Below are 12,102 nucleotides of genomic sequence, written 5' to 3'. Positions count from 1 at the left end.
GACCAGAACTATCCTATGCCTCAAAAACAAGGACTGTTTAAGGTTATTAATGTCTCATATCAGGTACTGCTCTCTTTTGACTGGTTTGTGGGAAGGAGGCATATAGACAGTTATTTTTCCCTTGCTCCATCTGCGAGGGTACCAGGAAAGGAAACGACTAGTAGCAGTACAGGGTACCCTCCACCACGCAATGTATGGTGGCTTGCAGACTATTTATATAGATGTAGATGAAGGAGTTGTGTACCAGGCCTACAGATGGAATTCAAAGGGAGCTGTGAGAGCAAATGAGATATTTATGCCTATCTGACCATGGGAAAACACTGTTGTGACAGTAAACTGAATCTCAAATTTCAGTATAGCGACTGGACATTGTGCCATTTCTGTACATTCTATTAATAAAACTTAAGATGAACAGTATCACGAATATTCTAGTGCAAAATCTGTAGCATTTTATGAACGGTACAGCCGCAACTGAGATACGAGACAACTGATTCTGGCAAATTGTTGCTAACCACATTATTGGCAATGAAACTGAGAACAATATATTGAATAATAAATACGTGGAAAATTGCATTTGCTTACAGCAGGAGTTACTAAAGCAAACATGTGCAGAAACAAAAGATTGTAGTCTTCACCAACTCTACATAGTTACTGTCACATGTAGCTGCTCATCAATTCTTGGAGGCCAGTAAAAGTAATAGTAACTGGCAAACCATCCACAAGTGCTCTCTCTCTTGAGAAAATATGATAATTTTCCTTCAGATACCTGTTACATTGATATTCTATTTACCACCATAAAACTGCTTTTTTAAGCCTATTAAAAATCATATAAATCAGTATGTTCAATAATACTTATGTTTCCTATATTTAATGAGAAATCATTTAAAAGCAGGTCTAACTGAACAGCTATAATAGGTGTATTCGAAAAGAAATTGTCAACTCCACACAGATTCTTAAAATTCTACACTAACTACTCTTTTCTAAACTGATATAAAAAGTCTGAAATTCTGACAGACATATAGTCTTTTAAATGTTGTTTGGAAACTGCTGAACTGAAGTATAATATAACAAGTTTTAGAACTCAATATGTAAAGAGTATAATATAACAATTTTTAGAACTCAATATGTAAAGAGATTTATTCCCTGATGACAGTACCAAACAGAATAACGAATACAGACACATTACTCTGATGATTAAGAAATATATTCATTACCTGTTAGATCATCATCTTGTAAATTAATACAGAAAATAAAAATTACCTCCAACAATATCTGTTAAATCAAAATTTTGTATTCTTCTATCATCACATTCAATAGGCTTCAGCCCCGCAACACTGTTAAAAACCGCAAAAGTTCTATACAAAAACTTCAGCAGCCAGTCTGTCCTGCAAAATAATGAGAAAAGAATTAATCTAACACCAAAATAATAAATACATCAAGAGACTACATTGTACTATACAAAGACATCCTTTGACAAATCTGAAATCATAGAATTTTTGAATGGGTCTCCTTGCAACATAATTTATAATGCCAAGTTAACGACAATCTCACATACGACAAATTGGGTAGTTTCACACTTTTTTCAAAGAAACTTTCTTTTCTTTCATAAATAAATCAAGATACAGATCACACAATATTGATGAGAACTAACCTCTTCTCACTGTCAGTACATGGTATAATTCCACAGATGATTATGAGTCCAACTTTCTGTTGGTGTTTTGTATGTATATGAACTATATCTGCCATATTTTTGGGTGAAAAGCTGCATATGGACTCGAACCCAGGTGTTAAAGTTTCACCTATAGTGAGGTCATTATATGCCACAAGCAATTATTTTTGTGAATTAGGAGCCAATAATACTAAGCTAAATTGTGGGAAACATTGCAGCATAATAATTTACGCATTATTGTTTTACTTGAAATAATGCTTCTACTTCTACAAGGATAATCAAAATTTTATTGTCACCTCAAAAAATAGTGTTACGTAAGTAATTTTTTGCAGGTACACATCTGCAGCTCTGGTACACAGTGAAATCCCTGTACCACAGTACCATTGCACACCACCAGATGAGCCTAAACAAAGTGGTGCAGTCCACTGATAAAGTAGAACAAATCAGAAAAACAAAGAACCATCTGGCACACAATCTCTGTGCAAAAAAGTGAGAAATGCAAGAGAAACTGAGGCTATGGTGCTGAAAGACTGGTCTGTCATAAACAATGCATTAACAAAAAAAGCTAAACATCAGTTACGGATCAGTCTTTCCTTCCTCATATGACATTTTAAATAATACAAAGGTTAATGCTCACTGTGGTTTTCACAACTGTCCAAACAGCCTGCTTAACTGAAATAGCAGCAGGAATTTTGCGGCTATATCAGGTTAGTCAAGATGACATTTTCAGGCACCTAATTACTATAGATAAGTGCTGCAAGAGAAAAGCAAGCAGTGTGGAGCAAACAGATTATGGTATTATGAGGAAAACTGCCACAGAAGCACACTACTGAAATCTCTTGATGAGGTTCCGGGAGGCTATAGAGGCTAAGCACCACAGGATCCTGTCTGAGGGGGGTGCTTTTGCTCCACAAAAACACCCCACCTCATTAAATATCAAATGGTCGTACACAGTGCAATTTAGGCCAATTAAATTTTGCCATTCCCTCATAGTGTCCTGACATTTCACCCAGTGCCTACTTCATGTTTCTTTGGATAAAGGTATCAGTACATAGCAGGCATTTCCGGAATGATAATGAGGTGATTTCCAAGGTGGAATGCTTACTAAATAGGTAAAATGAAGACTTCAACAACGGAGGTCTTCAACAAATCATCCATCTTTGGACAAAATGTGTTACATTTAAGGGTGAATATGCAGACAAGGACAGACAGTCACTGTCACAAAGTTTCAGGTAACAGCTTCATTTTTTTCAAGCTGGCCATTAAAACTTTACAATGAACTCTCATAAATAATACTTATGCTTCAACTAAAAATTCCTTGTGGTAGACTTAATGCTTTACTCCTACAGATTCAGTTTTCTACATACACATGCTCTTTTTAATGTATGTGGCAGTTCTGAAGATATCATGCAATTTCATCATTTTATTTATAGATATGTTTTTATTTATCAGTTTCTGCATCAACTGTTGCCATTGATTTAATTAATGCATTCTTTTGTTTCTGAAAATAAGCTTTTCAGTCCTCCACAATTGTTCATGCAATGACTGAAGAAACAAACATCAATTGGTGGTTAGGAAGTACCACTCGTCTCATCTTTAGATGTATTACATGTTTTTATGTTATTCAGAACAGCACCTGCCTCCTGGTTATCAATATACATTAAAAATACTTTGTGTGGTCACTGGGTGTCATGTCACGACAATATGAGGATGTCAAAATTTTATAGCCCAAAACAGCAGAGTGTATGACTGATCAATGCACTACAATGATATAAAAAACAAAACTCTTTCCTGTAGAGCTAAAAATGTTAGTAAAGACCACACTACTTCCAATTCTCATTTACAGTCCTACAGAAAAACTTTTGCCACAAAGTCATATACATTCATGTTGATGATGACACAAATTGGATTTATGTTTTTCACCACACTACTACACATCTGTTAGGTGTGGGCAGGCATAGGAGTTGCTCATACTTTTTTTGGAATTTCACACTCTAAAGTAGCTGCTCTATAACAGTTACATGATCTGTCTGGTTTACAAGACATATTTCCTTTATTATTTTTGACGACACTCTTAAATTTTAAAATGTTAAAAGAAATGGTTCAAATGGCTCTGAGCACTATGGGACTTAACATCTGAGGTCATCAGTCCCCTAGAACGTAGAACTACTTAAGCCTAACTAACCTAAGGACATCACATATGTCCATGCCAGAAGCAGGATTCGAACCTGCGACCTTAGCAGCCGTGTGGTTCCGGACTGAAGCGCCTAGAACCACTCGGCCACCACCGCCGGCTTTAAAATGTACTTAATACTAATAGTAATGGATCAATATTAGTCCTAATATGTTTGGTCCGTATTGTGTTATTACCTATCATAATAAGTACTTTCTTTTCTTTCTTTCTTTCTTTCTTTCTTTCTTTCTTCTTTCCCCCAAAGAACATTCATTTCCTTTGGCTGGGTAGGTTGTTATATTCAATTTTAAACAGTAAAGTTTACACAGATATGATTGTTAAGCTACTGACAATGGCTTACAGTCTTTAAATAATTTTGTTTTAAAAAGAAGTTAAACCAAACAACTTATGAAGTTTGAATAAGTGTATTTCCAATTCACTATAATGAAACAACTCTCCACTCCCCATTTCTTTTAATTAATGTGTGTGTGTGTGTGTGTGTGTGTGTGTGTGTGTGTGTGAGAGAGAGAGAGAGAGAGAGAGAGAGAGAGAGACTGTCAATTTGAACTGATATTGAAATTACATGAGTTTCAGACAAAAACTGTCATTTCCTTGGGCTTAAAGCTAAAGATTTAAGGACAAGAAATGTGACTAGTTATTATGATAAATTAAACAACAGTTCCAAAGTTTTTGACTAGTGTAACAATTTTCACTTTAACAATGCAAAACAATGTGTAAAATAATTATAACAATTACAAAGAGACTTACTTGCAGTACCCATTTATAATTTTCCCTGAAACTACTCTTGACAGTTTCTTCCATTCTTTTGGATTGTCTGTTGCTGGTGTTCCAAGCATTATGGCATCCTGCACAATTCCTTCACATCCTTTTCTTCCAGACATTTCCTGGAAGAAGTAAACAACATGTATACAGTCAACTCTGTACCATGGATATAAAAGAAGAATGGTGACAAAGTGTAGGAGATGACCCTCAAGAGAGAGAAAAATTGGCCAAGTTTTACTGAATGTATGCCTGCAAATACATCATTTCCATGTAAGAGGCCATTTTATTCATAGAGAGCAGAACCCTGAACAGAGCATATCAGAGGTTGACATGTTGTCAATCATTGCATGGGAATGGTATTGTTACCCATGGCAGCAGTGCCCTCATGACACTAGCAGCAGCATTACTTGCCATCACTTTCACTCCTGTTTCCAACTGCCTTCAAATGCATATGTGTACTAGACAATAAAATATGAAATAGACAAACATGGTTTTAGCACACAAAACAACAATACGGTAATGAGTGAGTGATGGTGTAACTATAGGAGGGAAAATATTCCCATAAAAATGTATTTGTTCCTTAAATCTTCAGTAATTTTCTCCTGCAGTTTGTCCTTACAGTATAAAAATACTCTATATAAGGAAAATATATCTTAAGGTAACACACTGGAAAATGGTCACCACTTGACAAATGCTGGGAGCAAAACACGAAGGAATTTGCTTCATTCCATTATGCAGAAAGTTAACACGTTAAAATAACAGTAGTATTAGTAACAAACAGAAGACAGCTACACAAGTAAGCTTTTGGCCAGAAGGCCTTCTTCTGAAGTAGACAACTCCCCCCCCCTCTCCCCCCCCCCCCCCCCCCCACCCACATACGCACACAGTGAGTGATCACTGTCTCTGGCCTTAGCAGCCAGAGGAACTGCTTGCACGCGTGCGTGCGGCACTGTGTGTGTTAATTTACTTCTGTGCTTTTGTGTCCATGTGTTTCATGCATAAATGATAATACCTGAACCACATGGAGATTCACTGCATGATTACTACTATCACCATTTCTGGTCAAAACTGAACTTTTGCCTTAACAGAGAGAGACAACTGACACAACATATAAAAACTAACAAGTTACTATAAGGCAACTTCTTACGGGAAACTGGCTTATGCCTTACCAAATTTATACATCATAACAACACACAATAAACAAATACATGAGGAATCTAACGATCATAGGTCACTAAAATTATGCATGAAATGGTATAACTGCCACTATGTGGAATGATCTCAGTCATGACAACATAGATACATGTGATACACATAGTGCGCCAGTACAAGACTACATACAGTGAGCCTGCACATCACCTATATAGGCAAAAAAAAGTGGTTGTAAAATTGTGTTTTATGGTTGTTGGTACACATCACTTGAGTCCTGTAGGAAAGCAGGGTGGGACGGTGGACACAATCAATGCAACATGAGACAGGAGTGAAATAACGCTCCTAGTCATTTCAGAACTGTGGAAATGATTCCATGAGGGAAGAAATATTTAGCACTGAAACCTAGCCTTAAGAGCTCAAAAGACATGCAAGCAAGACAACACTCCCACTGGCTACACACCTCACAGTAGCATTTGGGTCACAAATCTGCTGTTAGACAGTGTATCATCAACTTTGAATTGTTGGCCTGTGACCTGCCAGATGCATTCCAACACACACACAAACACAATGTGCCTCAGTAAAAGTGTAGTCTTACCTACCATGAGCAGAAGCAAAAACACAGACAAGTTACAACTGTGCAGATATTGTGATAGATTACCAATATGACAATACTGGTGTTCTCGTCTGGAATGACATCATATTAGGGCCATGTACACCAATGCACATGTTTTGTAGGGGTACTGTGAAGGCTGTGGTCTGTAGGGCTGACCATCCTGCAATGGTATATGTGTCTTTTACATTGTGAATACGGAGCTGGCTCCCACCTGATGAATCAGGACTGATCTGGTGATAAGCATGCACTGAAACATGGGAAAATCAAGTTCCTGCAGTGGTCAGCTCTCTTCCCAGACTAAAATCTGGTCAAAACTACACCGTACACTCTAAGCTGAAAGTTTGCAGCCATAACACCACTACAACTGATGATTTCTGGACTCCATAGAGCACGTCTAGCAATGACAGGTGTTACTCCAGCCATGCTGAACAGATTGATCCTCTGCATGAGAAGGTGCTGTGCATTGTCTACCAGCACAAATACACATCTGTAACCATACTGAGATTATTTGTGGCATTGGGAAAGAGACCTCACATGGCAAACACCACACACCTCTTATGGCTAGTTTACCAGTGTAATTTGTATCTTATAAAATGTCATGTCACAATGTTGCAATGGTACTTTCCAGTGCACACATTATCACCATGTGCCATTTTTCATGAGTCCAGGAAAATCCCTTAACTTATGAGCAAGAGTTCAATATTAACATTTTAGAGTTTTATTTCCTCCTTTTGCAGTTGGAAGGAGAAGCTACAGCTATTGACTGCTCATACAAAATTATTATTAGTCAGAATACATCAGAAATCTACTATGAACTAAAAAAAAGATGCAACAGAGGGTTTGACCATCCATCTCTCTCTCTCTCTCTCTCTCTCTCTCTCTCTCTCTCTAAAAGGGGGGGAGGAAGGAAAGAAGAAAGAAAGAGAGAGAGAGAGAGAGAGAGAGAGAGAGAGAGAGAGAGAGAGAGAGAGAAACATGATATAACCAAAGGGATAGAAAAGTTTAATGTAAGTGGTTATAAATTAGCTGCATATTCATGTAGATGTAATATGAGTAGAGGACTTGTCACATTCATAAAAAAAGGAATGTAAACATAAAAATCTAAAAATGCGTAAATTCTTTATAGATCAGGAGTAGAAGTAGGTGCTTGTGAGTCAATAATGGGAAAAGTAGTACTTGTTATTGTTAAAGCATACAGGTCTCTGCTGGGTATCTGGAAAATTTTTGTGGAGCATTTTGACAGATTATTGTGCCATCTGTCATACAGAAGGAACAGATTATTAAATTGTGATTTTAATGTATATTCCTTGAAGGACTCTAACATAAAAAGTGATCTAGACGTGCTGCCAGTACCAGAAATAAACTTCCCTAGCAGTGCTGCTGAAGATAGTAATACTCTTGTAGGTAATGTATTCATACAACAAGTGGAAGTCAAAGAGAAATATGCCTATCTTATGGTAAATGGATTGCCAGATCATGATACACAGTCATATTATTATGTCATTTACCTTCATGTACAGTTCAGAAACACTCAAAGAAAACAGCATAGCTTATTAATGACAGAACTACTGAAGATTTAAAAATACAATGAGCTTAATGCTAGCTCTAAATTCAACACATTTCTTAGTGAGTTTGTATCCACTTTTAAAGTAGCTTTTCTAAAAACTTAATTAAATGCAACAATGGGATGTCACTAAATAAACCTTGAATCACTGTATATATCAGAATCTCTTCACAATGATAGAAGGATTTTTACAAAACTGCCACAACAAGAAATGATCCAGAAATAGTTTCATATTATAAACAGTACTGTAACGTATTAAGAAAAGTTGTAAAAATGGAAAAACAGAGTATGACTTTTGTCTGAAATCGACAGATCAGACAATAAAATCAAATTAATATGGGATAATATTAAATGAGAGAGAGGGAAAGAAACCACACAAGATGACATGGTTTCTGTTAAAAAGATCAGGATCATTGCACAATGAGGTTACAAAAGACATGTGATAGTGATATGCACATATACAGATGGCAGTAGTACCGCATACCCAAGGTATAAAAGGGCAGAGCATTGGCAGAGCTGCCATTTGTACTCAGGTGATTCATGTGAAGAGTTCCGTTGCGGTTATCACTGCACAATGGGAATTAAAAGACTTTGAATGTGGTGAGGCAGTTAGTGCTAGGTGCATGGGCAAGTCCATTTTGGAAATCGTTACGGAATTCAATGTTCCAATATCCACAGACAGTGTGATGAGTCTTACGGGATACTATTTTGCAACAACTCCTCACTTAGGCAAAAAGTATTCATAGCACAAAATAATCAGAATCACATACTGAGTCAAACAAGTATATCTTCCAGCTATTTCTTGAAGCAGTTGGGACTATTAACCACAGCCTTGCAGTACCATTACTCATTAATGAAATTTATTGTCAACAATCTGTCTCAGTATGAGGGTGCTACAGGTATTCACAAGTACAATACCAGAAGGAAAATGATCCGTGTTATTCTCTAATGAATGTAACTTTGGCACAGAAAAGGATGAAATATGCAGATACTAAACTGTTTGACAATATACCCATGGAAATAAAATATCTGACAGGCAGCAGAAGTGTTTTTGAACGTAAATTAAAGATGTTTCTCCTTAATTACTCCTCCTGTACCTCAGAGGAATTCTTGAATAGAACAATTAATAATTTTTTTTTAACAGAAATGTGTAGGCATGTGTGTGTTGCATTGACACGTTTCACACCATAACATTTATCATAAGTATGATTCATGGAACATGTAATTAAGTAACGAACCAACTTAAATATTTCAGATGAGCAAGCCATTGTCACCTATGGCACCTGAAGAGGAGACTGGACTTTGTTTGATGCTTTTGTACACTGAATACAGAAGTCAATAAATATTCTAGCACTGAGAGAATATTCTTTCAGTCTTACTGACACACTGAAGTTGCAAGTGCAAGGAGAAAACATCTCAAGACTGGCAGTGAAACTTTTTTTCTCTCTTTTTTTTAAGTTAAATGTGTAATCATTTTTCAACAGAAATGTTTTTTATCACCATTACATCTTGTCCACTAATTTGGCAGTAAGTAGATTCCATCCTTGGTGTGAAGTGAGTCTACCACTACTCCTACCATTACATCTACATACATATTCTGCAAATCACTGTGTAGTGTGTGGCAGATGGTACTTTTTACTATACCATATTTTAAGGTTTCTTCCTGTTCCATTCACCAATGGAGTGTGGGAAACATGTCTGCTTATAAACATCTGTGAAAGCTGTTATTTGATTAATTTTATCTGCATGATCTCTGTGGGATAGATACACAGGGGAACAAAGAATGTCAATAGTATTTACTCTTAAAGACAGTTCTTGAAGATTTTTAAGCAGGTTCTCACAAGATGAGTTAAGTCTTTCTTTAAGATCGCTATTTTACATTTCTCAACCTTTCTTTTACACTCTCTCAATAGTCAAACCAATCTGTACCCTTTCACACTGCCCTTCTTTAAATACTCTAGATATTCCCTATTAGTCTGACCTAATATGCATTCCATAATCTAGTGCAGTGGTTCCGAAACTCTGGGTAGTCACCCACAAGTGGGTCGTGGGATCTATTCCAGTGGCTCACCGAACCTTTCAAATATATAAGTAAAATACCTCACCAACTGAAGAATGTATAAAAGTTTATTTCAAGAGAAAACTTTTATAATCTGAAAAGTCATGTGCAACACCTGTTCTAAACAAGAAACCAGTGTGGCTAATAACATGCTCAGGGCAATATGAGAACAGCAAAGCCATAGGATTTGTTTGTAATTGTGATACAGCAATGCCGCACTCCATACCACTTGCGACAAGTCTCAGATCAATAATTTTGAGCTGAATTGGTCTTTCTCTGACTGTGGTATCATGCATTATTTGCTTGTTGTTTATGGTGTGCGTGCATGTTTATAGTGGTGGTTTGTTTTATTTTATATTATATTTTTATTTTCTGTTTATTTCACAACAGATATATGGATTAAGACTGGATCATGCTGTAGAAGACAGATTTCAGCTAATTACGATGAGCCCTCTGCACCCAGTACCAGCGATTCATGTAATACACTTAAAGGTGACAGTTCAAGTGAAGTTAGCGAACTGTAGTTCTTCCAGAAGAAGGCAAACCCTGCTTTTATAAATACAATTCTGACTATTTGAAATATGGGTTTGTGCTTTGTGGCAAAGACAACAACCTGCTTCCTCAGTGTGTTGTGTGTTTTGAAATACTTACTAATGAAAGTATAAAACCCTAAAAAATTGAAAGACATTTATCAAGAAAACATACAGAATAAGTAAGTACACCAATCGATTTTTTCCAGAAATATACATGAGCATTTCTTAAGTGAAAATCAGTGATGAACTTCTGGTGAAGAAAATAAGCAAACTACAACTACTCCAGATTGACAACCTTTTTGATAGCCTAAAGGGGGCAGCTGAAACCATAGGAGAGAATATTATTTTACCAGCAGCCAAAATAATATCTGAAGCTTTATTTAGCGAAAGAAAACAAAAGTAATTGGTGAAACACTACAATTAATCACAACAATGAAAGAAGAATCGATGAAATGTCAAATTGTGTGGAACTGTCCATGATCACTGTTTTAAAGCAAATTTTTCACTTCAGCTTAATGAAAGCACAGATGTAGCCGGCAGACTATTCTGCTAGCTTTTGTTAGGCTTGAATTTGATGGAAGGACAGAAGATGAAACGCTCTTTTGTAAATTTTGGCCATCAACAACAAAGTAGGAAGAAATTTTAAAATGTCTTGATGGCTTTATACCAGGAAATTAAATAGAGTGGTCAAAATGTGTTGCACTGATGACTGATGGTGCCGGTGCTAGGTCTAGCATTTGCTCAGGTTTGATTGTCAAAGTTAGGGCAATTATCCCTTCAGTTCAGTGGACTCACTGCACTGAGAAGCTCTTACACTTAAAGCTCTGGTCAAAAGCCTAGAGAAAATCGTTAATAATGCAGTAAAAGTTGTGAATGTCATTAAATCATGAACTAAAAATTCAAGACTATTTGCAATTCTGTGTGCTGAGATGGACAGTGAGCACAAAACTCTTCCCCGGTACTGTGAAATACACTGGGTGTCAAGAGCAAAAGTGCTATCAAGACTATTTGAGCTTTGCGATGAAATGAAAACACTTTTGTTGGAGCATGAAAGTGATACAAAATCTGCAAGCAGGTTTTTAGAATTGTTAAACTATAAAAAACTGGTTATAGGGTGTATATGTGAACAAGGAAAAAAAAATCCCGGATTTCCCGGTTAAAAATACACTTTCTCCCGGGTGACAGTATATTTTACGTTATCAATTCTTTGAAGGCTAATGGTTTTATACATGGGCGTACAATTTCCTGGCACTTTAGAAAATGAAACTCAGGGAAAAAGACACGTCTTGGAAATATCTTTGATGTGCAGCAACATGTACGCTGCGTTTTTTCGTCTTACGAAAGTATACATTGGAATTCCACCAAACACTGCATGTTACTTTCAGAATCATTGAAATCAAAATTTTGATGTGCTTTTGTAAGTAGTTCGTAGCTCATGTCACGTGATCTTGCCAGCCGATGAAAGCGGATATTCTCAGAGAATAGGACACGTGATGCAGTCAGCCAACATCAACATCACTGTTAAATAGCACGAACACACAAACAGGCAAAGTTAA

The 12,102-nt window shown here is 36.6% G+C and overlaps 1 protein-coding gene across 4 annotated transcripts in view; it reads right to left on the bottom strand.

Moving 5' to 3' along the window:
* LOC126298609 (transmembrane and coiled-coil domain-containing protein 4-like) overlaps positions 1-12,102 on the bottom strand; it is a 155,696-nt gene that overhangs the window by 56,701 nt on the left and 86,893 nt on the right. For all 4 annotated transcript variants that reach the window (XM_049990011.1, XM_049990010.1, XM_049990013.1 and 1 more), the window contains 2 exons: positions 4,611-4,747; positions 1,261-1,385 (listed from right to left, as the gene is read on the bottom strand). In XM_049990011.1, the coding sequence (XP_049845968.1) occupies positions 1,261-1,385; positions 4,611-4,747 (262 nt within the window). The remainder of the gene's footprint in view (positions 1-1,260; positions 1,386-4,610; positions 4,748-12,102) is intronic.

Source organism: Schistocerca gregaria, chromosome X (genome assembly GCF_023897955.1).
Source record: "Schistocerca gregaria isolate iqSchGreg1 chromosome X, iqSchGreg1.2, whole genome shotgun sequence".
NCBI lineage: Eukaryota > Metazoa > Arthropoda > Insecta > Orthoptera > Acrididae > Schistocerca > Schistocerca gregaria.
This window is presented reverse-complemented; position numbering and strand designations above follow the sequence as displayed.